Source organism: Oncorhynchus tshawytscha, linkage group LG10 (genome assembly GCF_018296145.1).
Source record: "Oncorhynchus tshawytscha isolate Ot180627B linkage group LG10, Otsh_v2.0, whole genome shotgun sequence".
Lineage (NCBI taxonomy): Eukaryota > Metazoa > Chordata > Actinopteri > Salmoniformes > Salmonidae > Oncorhynchus > Oncorhynchus tshawytscha.
In genome coordinates, this window is record NC_056438.1 from 58,587,560 (window position 1) to 58,614,807 (window position 27,248).

General features: G+C 41.0%; 1 protein-coding gene across 3 annotated transcripts; it reads left to right on the plus strand.

Annotated features, from left to right (window-relative positions):
- Nucleotides 1-26,641, plus strand: LOC112260529 (vesicular, overexpressed in cancer, prosurvival protein 1). Of its 3 annotated transcripts, none has more exons than XM_024435705.2 (5): nucleotides 18-259; nucleotides 4,983-5,041; nucleotides 9,285-9,362; nucleotides 24,270-24,400; nucleotides 25,353-26,641. In XM_024435705.2, exons 1-5 carry the CDS (start codon nucleotides 161-163, stop codon nucleotides 25,550-25,552), a joined length of 567 nt encoding a protein of 188 aa, XP_024291473.1. In that variant the 5' UTR covers nucleotides 18-160; the 3' UTR covers nucleotides 25,553-26,641. The 3 variants fall into 3 exon arrangements, with proteins under 3 accessions (XP_024291475.1, XP_024291473.1, XP_024291474.1); XM_024435706.2 differs by lacking the exon at nucleotides 18-259 and adding an exon at nucleotides 1,706-2,142; XM_024435707.2 differs by lacking the exon at nucleotides 9,285-9,362 and having other exon boundaries at nucleotides 1-259.
- Nucleotides 26,642-27,248: the final 607 nt, after the last annotated feature.

A 27,248-nucleotide genomic window follows, 5' to 3' on the forward strand; every position in this document is an offset into this window, starting at 1 on the left:
TCCTCCAGTGGCTGTCTGATCGGAATGAATCTCGTGTTTTTTCCTCAGTTTAGCAGACAGGTCCTGGAAGAATCGAATGGACTGACCATGTATTTTGATTTCATTTCCCTCCTGTGCCTTCAGAAGGTTGACTTTGGTCTTATAGTTCCACAGCTTAAAGATGACCATGCAAGGATATTTAGCGTTCTTCTGTTTCACGCTGATCCGATGGCATCGCTCCAGATCCTACGTTGATACATCAATGTCAAGCTCCTCCGATGTAAGCATGATCACGTAGCTGGAAAGGTCTCATTTTTCCTCATCTTCCAGTAGGAACAATATTTTCATATTATTTTGTCTCATTCTGGTTTTAGAGAATTTGAAGTTAGGATAACCTGAACGTTTTAACGTTGGTCTTGTAGCTTGTAGGAGCAGGGCCATTTAGAATAGCAACCACTGTATTCCTATGGTTCTCATTCAAACCCATGTTAATTTATGCCAATTTAAAATGTATGGTTCCAAAGGTATACATAGTATCATATATCCTTTGACAAGAAATCTAAGTTGGGCCAGTCTGAACATCTCAATGTGGGTTTGGTGTTGACAGCTTAAACCGTGTATGAGAAAGGTCTAGAATTGTAGCTTTTTTTTTGACCATTCAAGTCTATAGGCCTTTTTTTGCCATTGAAATGCATTGGGAGATCATTTAAATATTGTTAAAGTTCAAAAAGTATCAATTCTATAAAAAAATCCTCAAGCAATCTGATTTGGGGCAGTCTTAAATATTTAAACTCCAGAGATTTAAGCTCTAGAGCTGGCTAAAGAAATCTAATAATAATATGACTATGTAAGAAATCTATAGTTGTGCTTTGCCTTCAGCAAGCACATCTAAATATGACTTTGTAAGAAATCAAGAGTTGTGCTTTGTGTTCAGCAAGCACACGTAATGAGTAAACACTGTTTACTCATCAAGCATGATGCCAGCAGACACTCTTGCCCGGAAATGACTTTGCCTGTGACAATCTCAACTGTGAAGAACAGATCAGCTCCAATTGCTTGACTGTCTGAAGCCGCACCGATTGACAGCTTAAGATTTCAGGCAGGCAACCACCAATAATAAAGCATTGTAGAGACATGCATGATAACTATTCTGTATTGATGTTTCACAAGCACACAAGCTATTGCAACCCGGACCCAGGGCCATGATACTGGTCTGATCTGAAGGATATATGGTTGCCAGGCGATGGACATGAGTGTTGCTCCTGCCTGTGCCATCTTCTTCTGTTGTGAGACTCACAGAGAGTAACTGATGGCGATCAGAGAGAACACTATGGGCTACTCATGAAACATTTAGACAACATGTAGACAACATTTAGACACACCCACACCAATAAGATCAGAAAATACATTCATGTATTAAATCCTTCATTCATTACTCTTACAAATGACAAAACCTCTATAGCAGGGGTATTCAACTCTTTCCCTACAAGGTCCCGAGCCTGCTGGTAAGAAGGGAACAAATAAAAAGACAGTGGAACTGGCTTTGAGGTCCAGAGTTGAGTTTGAGGGCTCTATAGCATTGCGTTGCATACTGCATATGATTTGTGTGATCTAAATGTTGTTACACAGAAGTTGTGACAGAGTGGAGTCATAGCCTGTCATGGGTTAAAAAAAAATTGTTCTGAATGAATGGTCTGCGAGCGCTTTCAAGCAGTGCTTCTGCGTCCTTGAGTGCAGTGTTCCTATGGATACTGTAGGGGCGTGTCGTGTGGATTATGATCATCTTTACGCGTATGTGTGCAGAGGGAAAACACGTACGTTTGTAAAAAATAATATGTACAATACGATTTGATGCTAAAGCTAATTGCCAGTGACGAACTCAACTGTGAAGAACAGATCAGCTTCGATTGCTTGACTGTTTGAAGCCGCACCAACCAATGGCACCGATTGACAGCGCGAAATAAACATAGAACAGTCGTGGCCCGTGGCTCGCCAAACTGCAAACGCACTATGCGACGAGATGGACAAAGAATGATTTCTATGTCTGATGATTTTTGGATTATCACGGTGTTTAGGTGAACAAGGCTACTGTCCGGTGTTGACATCTCGTGAATTATGGCAGTTCTGTGTGGAATCATATTTCTGTTTTGGTTAGTGGATGAGGTGAGTATCTGATATTTATAGTCAGTAATTCAATCAATATGAAAGTGAAGAATTATTGCCCTCTTTTTGCTTCTGACTCGTTGGTCTCTCAAATATTAATTAAAGCCCTGGGGTTTATTGAATGTCAACATAACAATGTGCCTTGCTGCTGCAGAAATTGTAGGCTATTGAAAACTATTAAGGCGTATGAAAGTTAGGCAGTTATGTAAGGTTACATAAGTCAATGGTATATCGAAGGCTATTCTGTAGTAATGTATTGAGATATATTTTATGTTCTTGAAATGAAACATTATTTAGAAAAATTCAGCATTCATAACAATCTTACTGGGCTCATATTTACATCAGCCTGGATCATATCATACCACAATATGAATTAGTTTGGCCTTGTCTTGCCGCTGATCATTTGGTTCCATCAAATAAGAGACAACACACACCAGTGGTGGTTGGTGACGTTTAAGATGAGGAAGGATGATTTTGTTTTATGAACATGTCCTATTACAGCATATTGGATGACTGTCATTCATATTCCATTCACCCAGCTCAATGTAACATCGATAGGTTTAGGCTACTACATGATATTCAAATTTTCATGAGTTTGCTACAACCTAGCATATGAATGAAAGTTTACAATGTAGGTAATTTGGGTGGAGAGAATTTTGAGTAATCAAGGTGAAAGACAGTACCACATTCAATGCCGCCTTGCACACTCTTGCGTGCATCTAGCTGATCTAGGGTGTAATCAATTGTCCAACATCTGCAAACAAGAGTTTTGAGTGGACAAATTCAGATATGGTTATACATGTTTCGTTCCGTTTGCTTCCGTTTAAGAAATGTTTTTCAACAGAAAAGGCACAATGAAAACACCCCTGATCATGCACAAATTCAATTAATTTTCATAGCAACCACGTACAAACAGCTTATTGTATATATAATTCCATCTATCTAGGTGAAGAAACCTTTCCAAGCCAAACCTTCATATCATGACCACTATCCGCTACACACAGCCTACATCATTGTCACGTCATAGTCAACATAGCTACTAGAACAAACACTTTAGTAAACATCTACAATCATGCAGTACAGTGTAGTCAGGAAGCACTTTAGCAGTTACACTGGGCCCTGGTGGTAATAAATGAATAAAACCAAAACGTACCTTAACTTGGAAGAGTTCCAGTGTTGGATACCCATAGCCAGCTAGCTAACATAGCTTCCGACCCTGTTTGAGCCGGGTGTTTGAGTAGGCTAAATTAGCTAGCTGCATTTGACGCTAGCTAAGTAAGTGAAAGTGAAAAAAATATATACTGTGAAATATAGTTAACTCTCTTTCTCTCTCTTGCTTCTCCTTAATTTTGAAAATTATTTATTTATTCAAAACTGTTCAACTATTGTATTTCTCTCTCTTTGAGTCAACAACTCACCACATTTTATACACTGCAGTGCTATCTAGCTGTAGCTTATGCTTTCAGAAGTAGATTAATTCTCTGATCCTTTGATTGGGTGGACAACATGTCAACTCATGCTGCAAGAGCTCTGATAGGTTGGAGGACGCCCTCCGGAAGTTGTCATAATTACTGTGTAAGTCTATGGAAGGGTTTGAGAACCATGAGCCTCCTAGGTTTTGTATTGAAGTCAATGTACTCAGAGGAGGACTCTCCCCTGGCTACACCATTGTGCTAGCCTAAAGAGTGCTGCTGAGACTACTGTAGACCTTTATGGCAAAACAGTGTGTTTTAATCAATTATTTGGTGACATAAATATATTTAGTATAGTTTTATCTAAAAACGATCACATTTTTATTATTATGAAATTTGCGGATGGTCTTCCCTTTCCTCCTCTGAGGAGCCTCCACTGACACACACACACACACACACACACACACACACACACACACACACACACACACACACACACACACACACACACACACACACGGCAGCTCTTCCTCTGCTAACCATTGTTAATTGTCACTGAGCTGAAGCAGTGACAAACAGCTCTTTGTGGTCCTTTCCGTGACCACAAAGGCAGGCTCCAGTCCTGCTCAGGGGCTGCCTTTGTGTCCCCCTGCCATGACTGTATTTGGAAGGGACACCCTGCTAGCTGCAATTGACCGTGGACACAAACATCCACCTGGCAGGCTGGTGTGGAAAAAAGGCTGGAGTGTTTCCCACAATTACTCCCATTAAACAAGGGCCAATGCTAGCTGGCTCGCCTCACAGGTCACACATGCCTTAAATGGTGATGGAAGGACATCAAACAAAGTGGACGTCTCATCATCATACAAGCCAGAGCCTCAGAAAAGAACACAGTGGAATAGCTTGTGATTATGCCCAGTGAGGGCAGTAATAGTGAGTCCACAGCCTGTTTTTCTCCAGTATCTCATTTAGAGGCTTGTTATACACAAAGCCCTGGGCCTGGTCTGACAGAGGCTGCTTTGTATGTGTGCAGAGTGGGTTCTGGTCTCGTCTGGACTTTGCAGTCAGCGGTTCACAATCATCTTGAGTTGGCCTCTGAACATAGAGCATGAAATAGAAGTTTGGTTCATGAAATATGAACTTTGCTTCAGTAAGTGATATTTATAATACCAATGTTTATGTCAAGACAACCAAGTCCTGTTTGGTGGTCACATTTGGCACATCACAGAGAAATTCAACTACAAGGAATTCACATGGTTGACATGTTTACATGCCCAACACAATGGCCATTCAACATGATTCTCTCATTTCTTATCTGCCTTTCAAGATGATTTTATCATGATGCTTCATTTTCCCCTCTGAGATTGGTCTTTGATTTCCTACCAGCAACTATAAATCAATGACCAGTTTTCCTCTTCTCATATACAGTGCACAGCTTCCAAGAAGTACTGCTGGTATTTTGAAGGAGGCTACCCAATCTATTTCATGTAAGTATAGTGCACATACACATGGGTAACATAATTCATCTGGACACAGACAAAATTACATTGCAGCATACTGTATATTAATTGTTAATAGTAAGACATTAATATTTTATAATCTGCCATTCAGATTAAACTGTTTGTGAATTTAAAGAGGGCAGTCTATTGATTCCCTCTGGCTTGTTTGAAGGCCGGGTGGTATTTGTTTAAAGAAACTGGTCCCTGGATGTGGATGAATACAGAGAAATAACCCAGGTTGGTAACGTTATTATGAGTCAATACCAGCCTTTGACTCACTCCACTATCATAGCAGACTCATTTTGGCAGCCATTCAAAAAGCATGCCGTCGAAGCGACGAAGGGAAATAATGAATAAGCTGTAGCTTTTCCAAATCCAATCATCAAATCCCACACAGCATCTAGTCTCGAGGACCTGACCCTAGGCATCACAGTGATTAGGGTTTGGCTTCTAGGATGGACTCTTTTGGCATAGAATACCTACGTCACTGCCTACATTGATAAGGTGAAAAAAATCTGGGGACTCCCAACAAATCACCAGGCAGATATGCCAGAATGTCGGGATTCAAAACCAAAGTTTGCAGACAAAACCTTTGCAGTGGTTTTAGTTAAGGTAGTTGATGCAAACTAGCCACTTGCGAAATGCACTCATTAAACATAAGCTTTGTGATCTCCATCTTGCTAGCTACTATTTAGTATTTTATTTAAGTGGAAAGGTAGTGACGTAGGCTGTGACGTAGTTCCTCTATGGCTAAAAACTCCATCAATGAAACCAGACCATAGTCACTGTGTTGCCGAGGGTGTGGTTTTTGAGACTACACAGCATCCACTGGGTTGAGAAATCACATTGGAGAAGCTCTTTGACTTCTATCTAAATCATTGAACTAATGGGCTAATAATTAGTCTTCAGACAGAGTCTTTGCAATTATAAAAACATGTTAGCCACTAGGCTGGCTGCAGAATTCTACCACTTGCTTTTTAGAAAGGCCTCATTTTCAATGTATGAGGAGCTTTTAAAAATGCACTACAGTGGTGGTGCATCAGTAGGAGTTATAAAAAATGTAAAGCCTAAGGATGGAGATGGAGTTATGGTAGGAGAGAGAGGAGAGCATTACTGGGAGTTAGTATGCTGCAGTGACTGGGGGATTTGGATTGAATTGCCTCTGTAAAATAGTGCACACACAGATATAATGAAATACAGTATGTTGCAGGGCGACTGTGGAATTGAAATAGTGCACTATTAAGAGAATGCTGGCTCAGCTCTATGCCCTCTCCTAGCGGTGTGCTGCTAATGACTTGTGTAATGGATGGTCTTAATGCTGAAAGCCGGAAATTCAGCTCTCACACTTATAGTACTGCTGGTTTTAAAATACAGTACAAAATACTGACAGAAGGAGAGGGAGTATTTCAAATGTTGTGGAGGATTTGTCATGGAAGTGGATTGCCGTCGATTTAGCCAGAGGATTTGGATGTGCAGTGCAGATCAGTGGATGATGAACATTTCTCTGAAATCTGTAATGATGCCATAGATCATATCTCTTCTATGTTTAAAACTGAAACTGCTATCTGCCCTTGAAAAACATCAGATACCGCGGCTCTCTGCGCATTGCAGATCTGAAGCCTGGAACTGCCAAATCACGTCTCTGCCTCACACAATAAGCACTGCCCCATCGACATAGAAAAAACTATAAAAGTCATTTGTTAAAATGAATGCGTTTCTACTTACTTCAATGACTAAGTATGATTCATTCTTACCTAAAGGTTCCTATATTTGACGTATAAAACATTTTGTGTGTGTGTGTGCGCGCGTGCGTGCGTGCCTGCGTGTGTGTGTGTGTGTGTGTGTAGAGTAGTCAAGTCACAATGAAAGCATGTAGAAAAAAAGGAAGGGAAGTGCTGCTAGGATAAACAATAGTAGGTCTTTGTAGATAGGTGTTCTTTGGTAAAACGGGTTCAAAAAAATAATCAAAGAGAAAGGAGGACCAAGGCACTTGGTTCATTAATGAATTAAAATGCCTTTATTTACATGGCATGTTCAATGGAACCAAGACTTGAAAACTCTTGGTTCTGTTGAACCTACCATACAAATAAAGGCATCACAATGAGAGCCATTCATCATCAGCTCTCCTGCATACAGATGCTGACAATTGATCAGCAGGGGGTTCAGATAGAGTTGAAGTCGGAAGTTTACATACACCTTAGCCAAATACATTTAAACTCAGTTTTTCACAATTCCTGACATTTAATCCTAGTAAAAAATCCCTGTCTTAGGTCAATTAGGATCACCACTTTATTTTAAGAATGTGAAATATCAGAATAATAGTAGAGAGAATTATTTATTTCAGCTTTTATTTCTTTCATCACATTCCCAGTGGGTCAGAAGTTTACATACACTCAATTAGTATTTGGTAGCATTGCCTTTAAATTGTGTAACTTGGGTCAAGCGTGTCGGGTAGCCTTCCACAAGCTTCCCACAATAAGTTGGGTGAATTTTGGCCCATTCCTCCTGACAGAGCTGGTGTAACTGAGTCAGGTTTGTATGCCTCCTTGGTCGTACAAGCTTTTTCATTTCTGCCCACAAATCTTCTATGGGATTGAGGTCAGGGCTTTGTGATGGCCACTCCAATACCTTGACTTTGTTGTCCTTAAGCCATTTTGCCACAACTTTGGAAGTATGCTTGGGGTCAATGTCCATTTGGAAAACCCATTTGCGACCAAGCTTTAACTTTCTGACTGATGTCTTGAGATGTTGCTTCAATATATCCACGTAATTTTCCTTCGTCATGATGCCATCTATTTTGTGAAGTGCACCAGTCCCTCCTGCAGCAAAGCACCCCCACGACATGATGCTGCCACCCCCGTGCTTCAAGGTTGGGATGGTGTTCTTCGGCTTGCAAGCCTCCCACTTTTTCCTCCAAACATAACGATGGTCATTATGGCCAAACAGTTCTATTTTTGTTTCATCAGACAAGAGGACATTTCTCCAAAAATACGATCTTTGTCCCCATGTGCAGTTGCAAACCGTAGTCTGGCTTTTTTTTATGGCGGTTTTGGAGCAGTGGCTTCTTGCTTGCTCAGCGGCCTTTCAGTTTATGTCGACATAGGACTTGTTTTTACTGTGGATATAGATACTTTTGTACCTGTTTCCTCCAGCATCTTCACAAGGTCCTTTGCTGTTGTTCTGGGATTTATTTGCACTTTTCGCACCAAAGTATGTTCATCTCTAGGAGACAGAACGCGTCTCCTTCCTGAGCGGTATGACGGCTGCGTGGTCCCATGGTGTTTAGACTTGCGTACTGTTGTTTGTACAGATGAACGTGGTACCTTCAAGCATTTGGAATTTGCTCCCAAGGATGAACCAGACTTGTGGAGGTCTACAATTTTTTTTCGGAGGTCTTGGCTGATTTCTTTAGATTTTTCCATGATGTCAAGCCAAGAAGCACAGAGTTTGAAGGTAGGCCTTGAAATACATCCACGGGTACACCTCCAATTGACTCAAATGATGTCAATTAGCCTATCAGAAGCTTCTAAAGCCATGACATCATTTTCTGGCATTTTCCAAGCCGTTTAAAGGCACAGTCAACTTAGTGTATGTAAACTTCTGACCCACTGGAATTGTGATACAGTGAATTATAAGTGAAATAATCTCTGTGTAAACAATTTTTTGAAAAATTACTTGTGTCTTGCACAAAGTAGATGTCCTAACCGACTTGCCAAAACTATAGTTTGTTAACAAGGAATTCGTGGAGTGGTTGAAAAATAAGTTTTAATCACTCCAACCTAAGTGTATGTAAACTTCCGACTTCAACTGTAGATATCAAACTTCAGCTCAGGGACTCAAAACAAACTGAAATTAAATTGGAACAAATTCTAGTGCTCCCTCAATAGTTTACTTAATATTCACCTTAGACTGCAGAGTGTTTGTCATCTGCTTGATATGTCTATTCTTCAGGGTCTCTTGGTATTTGTTTTGAGAGGGTTATTGGAGGACTGTACTGTTTGTACAAAAGCCTTCTCTCTCAGTTTTCTAGATGCTGGGGATTGTAATAAAGGCTTCCTCTCTGTGTGTGTGTGTGTGTGTGTGTGTGTGTGTGTGTGTGTGTGTGTGTGTGTGTGTGTGTGTGTGTGTGTGTGTGTGTGTGTGTGTGTGTGTGTGTGTGTGTGTGTGTGTGTGTGTGCGCGTGTGCGCGTGTGCGCGTGTGCGCGTGTGCGTGTGCGTGTGCGTGTTGTAGATGCCGGTCGTATGAGGACTGTTGTGGGACGCGGTGCTGTGTCCGGGCTCTCTCCATCCAGAGACTATGGTACTTCTGGTGAGTTCCCCCAAGACTAGCATGCCAGTCTAGCTTCTCATCCTACTCTATTTGATATACTCCCTCCTACTTCCCTCCCTGCTCTATCTCTCTCTTTTCTCTTTGTCTCTCTCGCTTTCTCTCTCTTACTCTCTCACTCGCACTCTCTCTCTCAACCCTCTTCTCTCTCTGTCTCTACCCAACTTAGCCCCTGTATGTACTTGTGTGCATTTATGCATAAGGCACTGGTTTGTTCATAGAGTTTATGGCCCTATGGGAGCACCTTTGCTTTTGCTTAGACCATGCCCCTTCATGTGAGGGTTTCTTGCTGCAGCTTAGAATAGCTACGCTGGCTCACAGTGAAATGCTTCCCACTGGGCACAGACGTCAATTCAACATCAATGCCACGTTGGGTCAATGTAATTTCATTGTGGAAGCAACATTGATTGACCAGCGTATGCCAAGTGGGTTGATTGTTGTGACATGATCTTAATATGCAATTCAGTCATTGCAGAAACTGCTCTGTGCATGCATTAGGGCTGTCCCGACTAAAACAAATCTTGGTCGACCAAGAATCGTCTGACATTTTTAAACGTATATTTTCCATATATTGACACATCCTATGTATTTTAATCAAATCAACAACATTCACTGAGCTTGTCTGATGCTTTAAGCACACCGTTTGATTAAATAACAAAGACACACAAATTACGAGCAATTGATCTGATAGTGCTGGGCCAGGCTAAGACTTGCTGCGCTGTGTTTAAAAAAAAACACGGGGTGACTGTGACTAGCATCCAGTTGTCTCTTTCTCCTCCCTCCTGCAGCGAACACCACAGAACATCAAAGTGTTTATTGCGCTGTCCATGTGGCTGAAGGTGCAACATAATTAAAGCTATTTTGACTGAAAAGTTATGTTTCTGAAATCCCTCATTTGTTTAGGAAAAACATTCCCTATTCCCTCATCCCTTGCTCTCTTTAGACCAAAGACCTATTCGCACAGGACTAGTATTACTAGAGAACGTTGGTTATGTAACTATTAGTCCAGAATGTCAGTTATTCCAGAAGATGATTCAGACAGGATAATTGTTTTTCAAACTGCTCCCTGTAATTCTTTATTTTTTCCCAATAAATTGGCAGTTAGGATGCAAGCCTGGAGGTTTTTATTCTAGGCGTGAATATACAGTGGGGCAAAAAAGTATTTAGTCAGCCACCAATTGTGCAAGTTCTCCCACTTAAAAAGTTGAGAGAGGCCTGTAATTTTCATCATAGGTACACTTCAACTATGACAGACAAAATTAGATTTTTTTTCTCCAGAAAATCACATTGTAGGATTTTTAATGAATTTATTCTAATGAATTTATGCAAATTATGGTGGAAAATAAGTATTTGGTCACCTACAAATAAGCAAGATTTCTGGCTCTCACAGACCTGTAACTTCTTCTTTAAGAGGATCCTCTGTCCTCCACTCATTACCTGTATTAATGGCACCTGTTTGAACTTGTTATCAGTATAAAAGACACCTGTCCACAACCTCAAACAGTCACACTCCAAACTCCACTATGGCCAAGACCAAAGAGCTGTCAAAGAACACCAGAAACAAAATTGTAGACCTGTACCAGGCTGGGAAGACTGAATCTGCAATAGGTAAGCAGCTTGGTTTGAAGAAATCAACTGTGGGAGCAATTATTAGGAAATGGAAGACATACAAGACCACTGATAATCTCCCTCGATTTGGAGCTCCACGCAAGATCTCACCCCGTGGGGTCAAAATGATCACAAGAACGGTGAGCAAAAATCCCAGAACCACACGGGGGGACCTAGTGAATGAACTGCAGAGAGCTGGGACCAAAGTAACAAAGCCTACCATCAGTAACACACTACGCCGCCAGGGACTCAAATCCTGCAGTGCCAGACGTGTCCCCCTGCTTAAGCCAGTACATGTCCAGGCCCGTCTGAAGTTTGCTAGAGAGCATTTGGGTGATCCAGAAGAAGATTGGGAGAATGTCATATGGTCAGATGAAACCAAAATATAACTTTTTTGGTAAAAACTCAACTCGTTGTGTTTGGAGGACAAAGAATGCTGAGTTGCATCCAAAGAACACCATACCTACTGTGAAGCATGGGGGTGGAAACATCATGCTTTGGGGCTGTTTTTCTACAAAGGGACCAGGATGACTGATCCGTGTAAAGGAAAGAATGAATGGGGCCATGTATCGTGAGATTTTGAGTGAAAACATCCTTCCATCAGCAAGGGCATTGAAGATGAAACGTGGCTGGGTCTTTCAGCATGACAATGATCCCAAACACACCGCCCGGGCAATGAAGGAGTGGCTTCGTAAGAAGCATTTCAAGGTCCTGGAGTGGCCTAGCCAGTCTCCAGATCTCAACCCCATAGAAAATCTTTGGAGGGAGTTGAAAGTCCGTGTTGCCCAGCAACAGCCCCAAAACATCACTGCTCTAAAGGAGATCTGCTTGGAGGAATGGGCCAAAATACCAGCAACAGTGTGTGAAAACCTTGTGAAGACTTACAGAAAACGTTTGACCTCTGTCATTGCCAACAAAGGGTATATAACAAAGTATTGAGATAAACTTTTGTTATTAACCAAATACTTGTTTTCCACCATAATTTGCAAATAAATTCATAAAAAATCCTACAATGTGATTTTCAGGATTTTTTTCCCTCATTTTGTCTGTCATAGTTGACGTGTACCTATGATGAAAATTACAGGCCTCTCTCATCTTTTTAAGTGGGAGAACTTGCACAATTGGTGGCTGACTAAATACTTTTTTGCCCCACTGCATAGTATTTCAACATGTCCAGGTGATAGGTCACAGATAGATAACTCGAGCTTGGTTCCCAAGTTTCTAAACCATACCAAACCATCTTTCCTATAGTGTTGCCATAATATTTGAATTGAGGAAGTGCGATCGTAATCATTAGGATATTTAGTGATCCACAGTACGTCCTAAAACTAATTCCGTCTGAATAGGGCACAATAAGGCTTGACCTATAGCCAGGGCCGGTCTTTGCCATTCTGCCGCCATAGGCAAGACCAAAAAATGCATCCCCCTGCAAAACTAGAATAGTCCCAGTAATCAAAATTAAGTTGAAAAGATGTCTAAAAGATGTATTTTCCAGATGTTGAAGTTAGGTTCAATTTGGGTTCTGAATTTTTTTACATATTTTTTTATTTATTTCACCTTTATTTAACCAGGTAGGCTAGTTGAGAACAAGTTCTCATTTACAACTGCGACCTGGCCAAGATAAAGCATAGCAGTGTGAACAGACAACACAGAGTTACACATGGAGTAAACAATTAACAAGTCAATAACACAGTAGAAAACAAAGAAAAAAAGAGAGTCTATATACAATGTGTGCAAAAGGCATGAGGAGGTAGGCGAATAATTACAATTTTGCAGATTAACACTGGAGTGATAAATGATCAGATGGTCATGTACAGGTAGAGATACTGGTGTGCAAAAGAGCAGAAAAGTAAGTAAATATAAACAGTATGGGGATGAGGTAGGTAAATTGGGTGGGCTATTTACCGATAGACTATGTACAGCTGCAGCGATCGGTTAGCTGCTCAGATAGCAGATGTTTGAAGTTGGTGAGGGAGATAAAAGTCTCCAACTTAAGCGATTTTTGCAATTCGTTCCAGTCACAGGCAGCAGAGAACTGGAACAAAAGGCGGCCAAATGAGGTGTTGGCTTTAGGGATGATCAGTGAGATACACCTGCTGGAGCGCGTGCTACGGGTGGGTGTTGCCATCGTGACCAGTGCACTGAGATAAGGCGGAGCTTTACCTAGCATGGACTTGTAGATGACCTGGAGCCAGTGGGTCTGGCGACGAATATGTAGCGAGGGCCAGCTGACTAGAGCATACAGGTCGCAGTGGTGGGTTGTATAAGGTGCTTTAGTAACAAAACGGATGGCACTGTGATAAACTGCATCCAGTTTGCTGAGTAGAGTATTGGAAGCTATTTTGTAGATGACATCGCCGAAGTCGAGGATTGGTAGGATAGTCAGTTTTACTAGGGTAAGTTTGGCGGCATGACTGAAGGAGGCTTTGTTGCGGAATAGAAAGCAGACTCTAGATTTGAATTTAGAAAGGTATTTTCTGTATGTTCAAATGTATATTTTCTAGGACGCTGAAAAGGCATCTTTTCCAGATGTTGAAAAATATGTACTTTCCAGACATTGAAATTTGGTTAATTTTCAGTTCTGAATGAAGGTTGAAAATACTTATTTTCCAGATGTTGAAAATACGTACTTTACAGACGGGTGTGTTGAAATCCGACTCATATTTGGTTCTGAATGAAAGTTGAATACGTCATTTATAGATGTCTATATTTAGACCAAAAACCAATGTCAGTGGATGTGGAAATCAAGACCGGTCTGGAACTGCACCAAGAAAATATGTCCAAAAGGCGTTGGTGTTGGCCCATGTTTACTGCGGTGTAGCCTACAGTGTTGCCTGAAATTGAATTTTATGAATGTCCATCTATGTGATAAGCCTACCATTTTTAAAACACCAAAAAACAAAGTCCGGACAATACCAAAAAAAGACATCTAAAAGATGTCTGCTTGTGCTTACTTGGTTGTAGCCTACCATGTCGGCCCAAAGGCATTTTATGGATGCCCATCCATGTGGTAGGCTCACCATTTGTAAAACAGGCCATTGCGTTGGCTTTATTTGTCCTGATTCCTGTGACTAATCAATTTGGCTATTTATGCACTGAGTATCAGTTACCCAACTTTATAAGGATTTATAGTGAGCCTATTCGCAATGTGTTTACACAGCAGGTAATGCAGAAGCAATTTTTTCTCGCTGTAATCAGCTTGTCAATTTGTTTTACAGAAACAAACTTGAAACCACTGATCATGGCAATGGGGTGAAACACCTGGACAACAGTGATTGTCCATTTCATAATGTCCATTTTACTTTGGCCTGTTCTGATTTTAGGATATGTTGTTTGTTAACATGACAGTTCACATTTTATTTGATTGTGCCCATATAGGTTAGGCTGTTTGATCTGAGAAACCTGCATGATGTAAAAAGCGTCCTTCTCATTACATTAACATACATTTTATCTCCAGCCTGTAGGCTTCAGAAAAGGCCACATACTCTTTATACCATATCCAATATCTGCTACATTTTTTATATATTTTTATTTCACCTTTATTTAACCAGGTAGGCCAGTTGAGAACAAGTTCTCATTTACAACTGCGAGCTGGTAAAGATAAAGCAAAGCAGTGCAACAAAAACAAAAACACAGAGTTACACATAAACAAATGTACAGTCAATAACACAATAGAAAAATCTGTATACAGTGTGTGCAAATGTAGTAAGGAGGTAAGGCAATAAAGAAGTAATTACAATTTAGCAATTAACACTGGAGTGATAGATGAGGATGTGCAAGTAGAAATACCGGTGTACAAAAGAGCAGAAAAACAAAATAAAATATGGGGATGAGGTAGGTAGTTGGATGGGCTATTTACAGTTTGGCTGTGTACAGCTGCAGCGATCGGTAAGCTGCTCTGACAGCTGACACTTAAAGTTAGTGAGGGAGATATAAGTCTCCAACTTCAGCGATTTTTGCAATTTGTTCCAGTCATTGTCAGCAGAGAACTGTAAGGAAAGGCGGCCAAATGAGGTGTTGGCTTTGGGGATGACCAGTGAAATATACCTGCTGGAGCGCGTGGGTGTTGCTATGGTGACCAGTGAGCTGATATGAGGTGGAGCTTTACCTGGCATAGACTTATAGATGACCTGGAGCTTCGAATATGTACCGAGGACCAGCCAACGAGAGCATACAGGTCAGTAGGTGATGAAACAGGGAGCCGTGCTTCTACACCTGCATTGCTTGCTGTTTGGGGTTTTAGGCTGGGTTTCTGTACAGCACTTTGAGATATCAGCTGATGTACGAAGGGCTATATAAATACATTTGATTTGATTTGATTTGATACAGGTCGCAGTGGTGGGTAGTATATGGGGCTTTGGTGACAAAATGGATGGCACTGTGATAGACTGCATCCAATTTACTGAGTAGAGTGTTGGAGGCTATTTTGTAAATGACATCCCCAAAGTCAAAGATCGGTAGGATAGTCAGTTTTACGAGGGTATGTTTGGCAGCATGAGTGAAGTAGGCTTTGTTGCGAAATAGGAAGCCTATTCTAGATTTAATTGATTTGATAGATTTGATTTAATTTAATTAACTTAATATGAGAGTTTACAGTCTAGCCAGACACCTAGGTGTTTATATTTGTCCACATATTCTAAGTCCGAACCGTCCAGAGTAGTGATGCTAGTAGGACGTTTGGGTGCGGACAGCGATCGGTTGAAGAGCATGCATTTAGTTTTTACTAGCATTTAAAAGCAGTTGGTGGCCACGGAAGTAGTGTTGTATGGCATTGAAGCTCGTTTGGAGTTTTGTTAACATAGTGTCCAAAGAAGGGCTACATGTATGCAGAATGGTGTCGTCTGTGTAGAGGTGGATCAAAGAATCACCCACATCAAGAGCGACATCATTGATATATAACAGAGAAAAGAGTCAACCCGAGGATTGAACCCTGCGGCACCCCCAGAGGTCCGGACAACAGGCCCTCCGATTTGACACACTGAACTCTATCTGAGAAGTAGTTAGTGAACCAGGCAAGGCAGTCATTAAAGAAACAAAGTCTGCCGATAAGAATACGGTGATTGACAGAGTCGAAAGCCTTGGCCAGGTCGATGAAGATGGCTGCACAGTACTGTCTTTTATCGATGGTGGTTATGATATCATTTAGTACCTTGAGCATGGCTGAGGTGCACCCGTGACCAGCTCGGCCGGCAGGGAGAACTTGTGGGAGAACTTGCACAATTGGTGGCTGACTAAATACTTTTTTGCCCCACTGTACCTGGATAGTATGACAGAACTCTGCAGGCTATCTCTGCAGTAGATTGCAACTCCTCCCCCTTTAGCAGTTCTATCTTGATGGAAAATGTTGTAGTTGTGGATGGAAATTTCAGAATTTTTGGTGGCCTTCCTAAGCCACGATTCAGATACGGCTAGGACATCAGGGTTGGCGGAGTGTGCTAAAGCAGTGAATAAAGCAAACTTAGGGAGGAGGCTTCTGATGTTAACATGCATGAACCCAAAGCTTTTACGGTTACAGAAGTCAATAAATGAGAGCGCCTGGGGACACACAGGGCCTCGGTTAACTTCTACATCACCAGAGGAACAGCGAAGGAGTAGGATGGCGGTATGGCTAAAGACTATAAGAACTGGTTGTCTAGTGCGTTGGGAACAGAGAATTAAAGGAGCAGATTTCTGGCCGTGGTAGGATAGATTCAGTGCATCATGTACAGACAGGGGTATGGTAGAGTGCGAGTACAGTGGAGATAAATCTAATCATTGAGTGACGATGAGAGAGGTTGCATTTCTGGAGGCACCAGTTAAGCTAAGTGAAGTCTTCGCATGTGTGGGGGGTGGTACAAAGGAGCTATCTAAGGCATGTTGAGCGGGACTAGGGGCTCTGCAGTAAATAAAACAATGAGAGCTACCCTAAACAACAGTATACAAGGCATATTGACATTAAAGAGAGGCAGAAAGCAATCACAGGTTTTGATTGGGAGAGCTAAGACAACAAGGGTTAAGACAACAACGGGTAAACAGCTAAGACAACAGCAACGGGTAAAAGGCTGATGAATGGGCAGAGCGGGTCAGTTAGCTACACACAGGGCCTGAGTTCGAGGCTGGGGCCGACAGATAAACAAAATGAAGTACCGTGTTAATGAACAGTCCAGTAGGTGTTGAAACAGGGAGCCGTTCGGTAGTCATTACTATGCTAGGCGAGAGGGAGACACGGCGTTCAGAAAGCTAGCGGGCTGGGGCTAGCAGATGGGTCTTCACTGACATCCACAACGCAGAGGCCGGTTGAGAGCCAAATTATGTCAGCAGACCAGTCGTGATGGATCAATTGGATCAATTGGCCTGGACCCGTCTGTGTCAACGACGGGTCCAGGCCAATTGGCAAGAGAGATATTGTAGTTGGTTTACATTGTTGGCTAGCCGGGAGATGAGGCTAGCACGAGGCTAACTGGTCTTATTTCTGTATATATATTGATGATTTATAAATCCAGGAACATTTAACAGTTAGGCTATTGATTAAATGTTCAACTAAAGAAACCTTGGTCGACCATCAGCATGTCGACCAAACAATCGACTAGTCGACTAAATGGGGTCAGCCCAAGCATATATGCATGTTAGTGATGCGCAGGTTGACTCATAAACTGAGGTCCCCGCAGTTATATCCACAGGTCAGGCGTGTTTAGGGTCATTAAATATTGTGTGTTTGAAGCATGGGTTGAATAAAGAGGAAACAATAGCCTACCTACAAAAAGCCATGAATGTATAATTATTGTGCAATTTATATCTATAGGCTACATTGAGGTTTTTATTAATTATTCTAGGCTATCTGGCATTAGTGCGTAAGCCTAAGCTTTAGGGTCTAACTGTACGCTTGTCTATACGCCATGGCTAAATGCTTTTAGGAACGGGCAGAAAATGTTTACATCGATCCACTGAGGCAAAAAGGACAATGTCGGAGTTTAATTCAAATAGAGAGTTGGAAATAAAGAGAAGGGAGGGCCAGAAAAGTAATGTTTGGGAAAGAGTATGTGTGATGATTATGAGGTGCTATACAAATTCGACAGTCACAAGAAGGTGACTTCAAGTAGGCATATGAGATGTCAAGGAAACTGTATGTAGCCTACTCTTCAGATCAGACACTGACTGTAGGGCCTATAACCAATTTTTTTAAATTATTGTTTAACCTTTATTTAACTAGGCAAGTCAGTTAAGAACAACCTGTTGGGGCTAGGGGGCAGCATTTTCACTTTTGTATGAAAGGCGTGCCCAGAGTAAACTGCCTCCTACTCTTTCCCAGATGGGAATATATGCATATTATTATTACTGGTGGATAGAAAACACTCTGAAGTTTCTAAAACTGTTTGAATTATGTCTGTGAACTCATATGGCAGACAAAAACCCGAGAAGAAAACCAAACAGGAAGTGAGAACTCGATTTTGAAAACAGTGCCATTTGATGTCCATTTTAGATATGGATGTGCATGCACTTCCTAGGGCTTCCACAAGATGTCACCGTCTTTAGATTCTGGTTGTATGATTCTACTATAAAGGAGGGGCTCATAATCCCCTAGGGGAACGCTAGCCATAACAAGCTAGAACACATTCTTATTTACAATAACCTTTATATTAACTCCTTCAGAATTAAGCATTTCTCGCAGTAAAATGATACATTTTGGCTACATTTTGACTCTGGAACAGGAGTGGAGAAATATGATTTATTTCTTTCAGCATCCCGAGAGAATGCAAATGCACAATTAGATACCTTCTGTAAAATGCATTATCTTTATCAGCATCATTAAAGCTGATACTATTTAAACCAAATCAAATATGCATTCAAGCCAAACTGAAATATGATCAGAAACATGGATTGTTTTCACAGCTTTCTATTTCCAATACCAGCCGGTCAAACTGATGTCATTTGGACATTTTGCACAGAAAATCTTTCCATTTTTTGGGGTAGAGTTATTGCATTCTCTCCCCAGTCCCTAAATGCCTTTGCTCCGCGAAAGTAGAGATGACAGAGAAAAACTTTACTGTCAACTATATATACTGAACAAAAATATAAACGCAACATGTAAATTGTTGATCCCATGTTTCATGAGCTGAAATTAAAGATCCCAGAAATGTGAGCATTTTTCCTTTGCAAACATAATCCATCCACCTGACAGGTGTAGCATATCCAGAAGCTGATTAAACAGCATGATCATTATACAGGTGCTCTTGTGTTGTGGACAATAAAAGGCTACTCTAAAATGTGCAGTTTTGTCACGCAACACAATGTCACAGATGTCTCAAGTTTTGAGGGAGCAGGCAATTGGCATACTGACTGCAGGAATGTCCACCAGAGCTGTTGCAAGAGAATTGATGTTAATTTCTCTACCATAAACCGCCTCCAACGTCATCTTAGAGAATTTGGCAGTAAATCCAACCCGGACAAAAATTCACAGACCATGTGTAACCAGGCCAGGCCAGGACCCCCAAACCGGCTTCTTCACCTGCGGGATTGTCTGAGACCAGCCGCACGAACAGCTGATGAAACTGAGGAATGTTTCTGTCTGTAATAAATCCCATTAGTGGGGAAAAACACATTCTGATTGGCTGGACCTGGCTCCCCTTCCAGTCCCACCCATGGCTTCCCCCCTTCCCAGCCATGTGAAATCCATAGATAACCATAGATTAGGGCCTAATGAATTTATTGTAATTGACTGATTTCCTTATATGAACTGTAACTCAGTAAAATCTTGAAATGTTTGCATGTTTCGTTTATATTTTTGTTCATCCTAGATTGAAGCATTCCTTCTTTTGATTTATGATATTTGTAATGAACACAAGGGGAGACAGAGATCTGGTTTCAAGCACATGGTGCAGCAGGTGTTTTATTTGTAAAGGACCACAGGAGGAGGCAGGTAGCTGGGTCCAGGGGCAGGCAGAAGGTCATACACAGGGGGTCCAAAAAGGCAACAGTACAGGCAGGGAAAAGGCTAGTAACGTCATCTGGGAGATCAGGCAATAGGTTGATAACAGGAAATCCGATAGGCTGAAGTACAGACAGGGAAAAGGCATCTTAGTGAGGTATGCAAAAACGATAATACACGGGAGGATTAAATTACAGGAAACCCAGAGCACCGACTAGAAGTGTGTCACAAAACAAACTATCTCACAATGATGGGGTGCAAAGAACTGAACTAAATAGTGTGTAATAATGACATACAGGTGTGTGAACAGGTGATCAGAATTCAGGTGATTGGGATCTGGAGAGTGAGCTGCGTTCAGGGGATCTACGTGTTTGAGAGTGGTAGCTGGAAGCAGACGTACCAATATTCTGGTGAGCTAGGGTTTATTTAGTCTACTATGGAAACATAATGACAAGAAAAGCTACATGTATCTAATTATAGACAAGTTGACTAAGAAATAGCCTACCAAAATGTCTGGTTTTATAAGCAGAAACTTATACTGATTGAACAAAACATTGGGAACACCTTCCTAATATTGGGTTGCACCCACTTTTGCCCTCAGAACAGTCTCAATTTTCGGACCATGGACGACAAGGTGTTGAAAGCATGCTGGCTCCAATGCTTCCCACAGTTGTGTCAAGTTCGCTGGATGTTCTTTGGGTGGTGGACCATTCTTAATACACATGGGAAACTGTTGAGCATGAAAACCCCAGCAAAATTGTAGTTCTTGATATACTTGAACTGGTGCGCCTGGCACCTACTACCATACCCCATTCAAAGGCACTTAAATCTATTGTCTGGCCCATTCAGGGATGGATTATTAGCAATTACAAGCGGGTACGGGTGGACAAACTAGTGCATGCATGACTGTTCATGCTTCAGCATAGAGGTTCATCTTGACTTTGGTTTGTTCTTTACTTCAGTACACCTGTTTGAGAGAAAGGTCCGTATACTATACTTTACAACAAATCCTTCACCTCAAATCAAATGTTATTGTCACATGCTTCATAAAACAACAGGTGTAAACTAACAATGAAATGCTTACTTATGATATCTTCCCAACAATGCAGAGAGAAATAATAGAACAATTATAGCATGAGAACTAAATACACAATGAGTGGGCTAACGATAACTTGGCTTTATACACTGAGGACCAGTACCAAGTCGATGTGCAGGGGTATGAGGTAATTGAGGTAGATACAGTACCTTCGGAAAGTATTCACACATTTTGTTGTTACAAATTGGGATTAAAATTGATTGACTTGTCATTTTTGATCAACCATCTACACAAAATACTATAACGTTGAAGAGATTTCTAACATTTATAAAAAATGTATGAAAAATAAAACAGTAATATATCTTGAGGAGATAAGTATTCACCCCCTTTAGACAATATATGTTAAACACCTTTGGCAGAGATTACAGCTGTGAGTCTTTTTGGGTAAGTCTCTAACAGCTTTGTACACCTACAATATTTGCCCATTACTGTTTTTAAAATTATTCAAGCTCTGTCAAGTTGCTTGTTGATCATTGCTAGAAAGCCATTTTCAAGTCTTGCCATAGATTTTCAATCCGATTTAGACAGAACTGTAATTAGGACACTCGGTAACATTAAACGTCATCTTGGTAAGCAACCCCAGTGTAGATTTGGCCTTGTGTTTTAGGTGAGGGTCCTGCTGAAAGGTGAATTTGTCTCCCAGTGTCAGTTGGAAAGAAGACAACCAGAATTTCCTGTAGGATTTTGCCTGTGCTTATCTGTATTCTGTTTATTTCTATCAACAACAAAAAACTCCCTATTCCTTGCCGATGACAAGCAAACCCATAACATGATGCAGCCGCCACCATGCTTGAAAGTATGAAGAGTGGTACTCAGTGATGGGTTGTGTGGGATTTTCCCCAAACATAATGCTTTGTATTCAGGACAAAACATTTTCTTTGCTGTATTACTTACAGTAAGTGCCTTGTAAACAGGATGCATGTTTTGAAATATTTTTTATTCTGTACAAGCTTCCTTCTTTTCACTCTGACATTTAGGTTAGTATTGTGGAGTAACCGCAATGTTGTTGATCCATCCTCAGCTTTCTCATTTCACAACCATCAAACTCTGTAACCGTTTTAAAATCACCATTGGTCTCATGGAGAAAAACCTGAGCAGTTTCCTTTCTCTCCAGCAAATGAGTTAGGAAGGATGCCGGTATCTTTGTAGTGACTGGGTGTATTGATACATCATCCAAAGCCTAATTAATAACTTCACCATGCTCAATATTTTTTTAACACACATCTACCAAATTCACTACTTGATTGAGTGACCTTACAGATAATTGTGTGTGGTACAGAGATGTGTAGTCATTAAAAAATCATGTTAACCAATATTTTTGAACACAGAATGAGTCCATGCAAATTATGGGATTTTTTAAGCACATTTATTCCCTTGAATTTATTTAGGCTTGCCATAACAAAGGGTTTGAATACTTATTGACTCAAGACATTTTTTAAATTATTTATTTTATGAATTTCCCCAAAATTCTACAAACAAAATTCCACTTTGACATTATGAGGTATTGTGTGTAGAGAAGTGACACAAAATCTAAATGTAATCCATTTTAAATTCAGGCTGTAACCCAACAAAATCTGGAAAAGTAAAGGGGTGTGAATACTTTCTGAAGGCACTGTATGTACATATACAGTGGATATTAAGATAATTTTGTTCTCAAATTTCATAAACTGAACTTCAATTAAAGTACTCTGTCTGTTACTAAGAATTTGTAAGGTTCTTATTAAAACGAAACAGACAGAGGCCAGTCTACCATAGTCAGCATGTTTATTTACAAGAGCTCTGCTTATCATTTCCTGTACATTGGTCTATATACCTCACATTTCGCCATAAATGTCCCTCCTCCTCTCAGAGACAATGACAATATAGTTCACAAGTCTTCTCCTACTCATACATTGTCTGCCACCTGTTATACAATCTACTACAAGCCCAAGGTCTGTCCCCGTCCTGGGTGGGGACAGAATGTCCTGTAAGGAACACAGTAGAACAGCTTGTCTTTCGATAGCTCTTCTTATCATTTGTTTCACACTTGCACCCTGCTTTCATATTAAAAAATAAACAAAATGTCCTTGTTCTAATTCTGACTAGAACTACACACATCAGATTTAGATTTATGATTCTGATATATATTTCATACAATCATACAGTGATCGGGTAGAATTATGTTAGTTATAGTTCTATGTTAAATGTATGCTTCATTTAGTCATTATTCATAAAATTCATAACAGATATAGAAAGTCACCACCCCCTTTCAAAATGTTCACATTATGTTGCCTTACAGCCTGAAATGAAACACATAAAATCTGACTTTTTCTGGCTTTATTTACACACAGTAACCCACAACCTCCTGGTAAATTATTTTTTTATCTGAAAATTAATTCAAATTAAAACAGCAAAATACCCTATTTGGATAAGTGAATACCACCCTGAGTTATACTTGGTGGAACCACCTTCTGCTTGAATTACAGCCATGAATTACAGCCTGCTTGAATTACAGCCATTTTCGTCTCTACTAACTTTGCACACCTAGACTGTGCAATATTTGCCTATTCTTCCTTGCAGAATTGTTCAAGCTCAGTCAAATTGCATGGTGACTGCACTCTTTAAGTCATTTATGTCGGGACTCTGACTAGGCCACTCAAGGACATTCAAGGCTGCCAGTTCTCCTCAAGAATCTGTCGGTAATTTGCACTGTCCATTTTGCCTTTTATCCTGACAAGTGCTCCAGCCCCTGCTGAATAGAAACAACCCCACAACAGGATGCTGCCACCGCCTTGCTTTACTGTAGGCATGGTGTTCTTTGGGTGGAAAGATGTATTGGGTTTTCACCAGACATATCGTTTTGCGTTCAGGCCAAAAAGTTACATTTTGGTCTCATTGTAACGGCCGTTGGTGAAAGAAGGTGAGGACCAAAGCACAGCGTGGTACATGTTCATCATTTTAATGGTAAAGCTGAACACTAAACAACAAGCAACAAAAGAACAACCGAAACAGCTCCGTCAGGTGCAAAACGCACTAAACAGAAAATAACTACCCACACCACACAAGGATGAACTCTCTAACGCCATTAAATTGAGCATATAAGGTCTTTCAAAGACTACCATTGATGTCAGAGGACTCAATGCATGGAGGTCTGTTTCCCTCGTAAGGTCAGAAAATCTTCCAGCTCTCTCTTTCATGTATCTCATTCTGGCTGTAAGGCTATGTACATATTGCATTGGAGTTGACGAAGCTTGTATAAAGTTCTGAATAAACGTTCAAGTTTTGCTGTCTGTGTTTGCAGGCTCCTGCTGATGATGGGCGTATTGTTCTGCTGTGGGGCAGGGTTTTTCATCCGCAGACGCATGAACCCCTCCCCACTTCCTGAGGACACCTTCAATGTGTCATTCACCAGACAACCAATGACAGCTTCAGGTGAGTCACAGTCACACCAACCGCCTTGTGCCATGTCCTCTTCCTCCACTTCCTCCTCTTCATATCATACTTATACATCCAATCCCTCTCCCATTCTCCCTACCCTCACTATATATCCTATTTCTTTCCAAGTACACCTCCTTCATTTTCTCGCTCAACTCCCCACTCCCACATCCTCTCTCCAGATCTCCTTCACTTTATCTCCCACTCCACCCGTCTACTCATGTCCTTGTCTCCTTCTCATTTCATTGCTAACTATTCCACAGTAATTTATACACAGCAGTACAAAGGAACTTTTCTCAGTTTGCTCCAGTCCTCAGTAACTTCTGATATCGGGACAGATGGGACCTGTGTCTCTGATCTCATACAGTACAGTGATTGACTCTACTACTGATTCTGGATCTGCGTCCCAAATGGCACCCTATTCCCTTCTCCTCTCTCTCTCATACACACACACTCTCCTCCAAGCCCCTGCAGTCACTGACCTGGAAATATTGGTATTAATATTTAATGTTCTGGCTCTGGAGGGAATTGGAGTAAAACATAATGGTGCTAATATTCCATATGTTATCTGTGTTGAGGTGTAAAATGTAATATGTTCTAGTTCAGTCCTGCACCATGGTCCATCCTTGTCCCTGAGTGGACCAATGGAAACTGAGCTGTTGGAGAGAAATGCTGCTTATTCATATTCATGCCTGTAACACATACCCTCTAAACCCAAACATCACTCATCATCATCATCAGTGCAGCTTTCACTATAGCAGTCAGGAAATGTAGCAGTCACAATGCAGAAGTCTAGAGGATAGTGTTATTGGGTGTGTTGTGATCTGCCCTGTATTGCTGGCCCCGTTATTTACGTCAACCTTACGAAATAAAACTTGACACAATACATAGTGCATAGATGGTGACCATGCTAAATTCCATTAATTTCTCTACTCTCTTTGTCCTCTAGGACTGCAGCAGCCCGGCATGCAAAACTATGGAGCCTCAGGAGGGATGATACTCACACCTACATACCCCATGCAGGCCCATCCCCACCCGGTCCACCCCTCCCACATGGCAGCACCCTACCCACACCCTCCCCCTCCCGCCTACTGCAACCTCCCTCCTCCACCCTACGAACAGGTGCTGCAGGCCTCGGAAAAGAGGTAACCAGGAGGAAAAAGACATTGGAATTAATTAAATGATTTCAAACCCTTTAGAGTTCTCAACCCTGCCACAACTGACAGCAGAGATGGGTCACTGGCCCACGTTCGAGTAGAAAGCGAGTCTTGTATGGTAATGGAATAGCATCTCGATGGTTAAAACATCCATGCTCATTAAGGGCTGGTTTCCTGGACACAGAATAACCCTGATCCTGGACTAAAAAGCATGCATTGAAACATGTATTATAATAGCTTTTTAGTCCGGGACTAGGCTTAATCTGTGTCTGAGAGCAGCCTCAGTTTGAATCACAATGGATTTGTCTCAGTGTTTGTTTTCATGTCACCTCTCTAAGATGTCGACCAGAGGTGAGACCCAATGGTATAAAACAGACATGGATCCAAACAGTTTGTCTATTAACAACTAGCCTGCCTGCCTGCATGGTGCTCTGTCAACAACACTGTGTCAGCTGGAAGAGCAGCATCTATCTGAGCATAACTCAGATCACCCACTCAGGATACTGTATTATTGCCCACTATCTGTTATGTTTTTAATATCACTGCTGTCATAGCATTTAGTATCTCTAGTACAGATCAGTAGATTAGATCAGATCAGTAGCATTTAGTATCTCTAGTACAGATCAGCAGCCTAGTACAGATCAGTAGATTAGATCAGATCAGTAGCCTATAATACTGTGGACATACTGTAGAAATACCAACTCTGTTTCCCTTTGTGTCCCTCAAAATTAATTTTGTGTATGTCTTCCAGTGGAGGCTGTGGAGGGGAAAACGGAGCAAATGGAATGGCATCAAACACCTGGAAACCATGTTTGATGTATTTGATACCATTCCACTGATTCCACTCAAGTCATTACCACGAGCCCGTTCTCCCCAATTGAGGTGCCACCAACCTCCTGTGATGTCTTCTATATTTTATCAAAGTAGTGTTGCCAATAATCTATGCAATTTGCTAATGAATTCAGATGTAGATTGTGGTTGTTGTTTCTCACAATGTTTTCACGGTATCCTGAATTAGCATAGTACACAGTTAACATGTATCACCAGCTTGCCTAATAAAGTTTGGCTCTGGGGTAAGTGATTAATCTGGAAATGTATTGTGTTCCTTCCAAATGGTTCAAGATAATGTCACTACAATGCTCTGTACACAGATTCCAAATCTAATATTTCTCTTCACAAGTTTCTGGTGTTCACTTTTCTCATTCAACAATAATCCTAATACATTACTTTAAACCACCAGGTGTCAGTCAACATCTGGGGAACATGTCTGATTTTCAAGCATGATCCAGCTCTTATATTCTGTACTCTGGAGGCAAGCTGTTGGGCTGTACTGATGTAGAACACAAACCATTGATTTCAGTATCCCATTAGTTCACTCATTTCAAATGGATTTTCATTTTAAGTGGATGCCACACATCAAATCCTATAAATGGGTGTTTTGTACACGTCCTGCAGAGCTTTTTTTAATTGATTAATTTAAAAAGCTTAAAACATGTTAAATGAACCCATTGTTTATTTCCAACAACTGTTAATACAGAACTAAATTAAATTACTGTAATCCACACTCGTTACCAAAAACAGTTCTCTGAATGGAGAACTACAGTGAGTGTACACTATAGACATTGCAAGCACTGACAGGCTGACTTTCTAGAGATGTATTTTCCTAGTGTGAAGCAGCAGCACAGCAG

Coding starts and splice junctions, on each gene's coding strand:
- LOC112260529 (XM_024435705.2), top strand. CDS start 161: ATGACCATGCAAGGATATTTAGCGTTCTTCTGTTTCACGCTGATCCGA. Junction 260..4,982: donor CAATGTCAAGCTCCTCCGAT/GTAAGCATGATC, acceptor TCTCATATACAG/TGCACAGCTTCCAAGAAGTA. Junction 9,363..24,269: donor CAGAGACTATGGTACTTCTG/GTGAGTTCCCCC, acceptor CTGTGTTTGCAG/GCTCCTGCTGATGATGGGCG.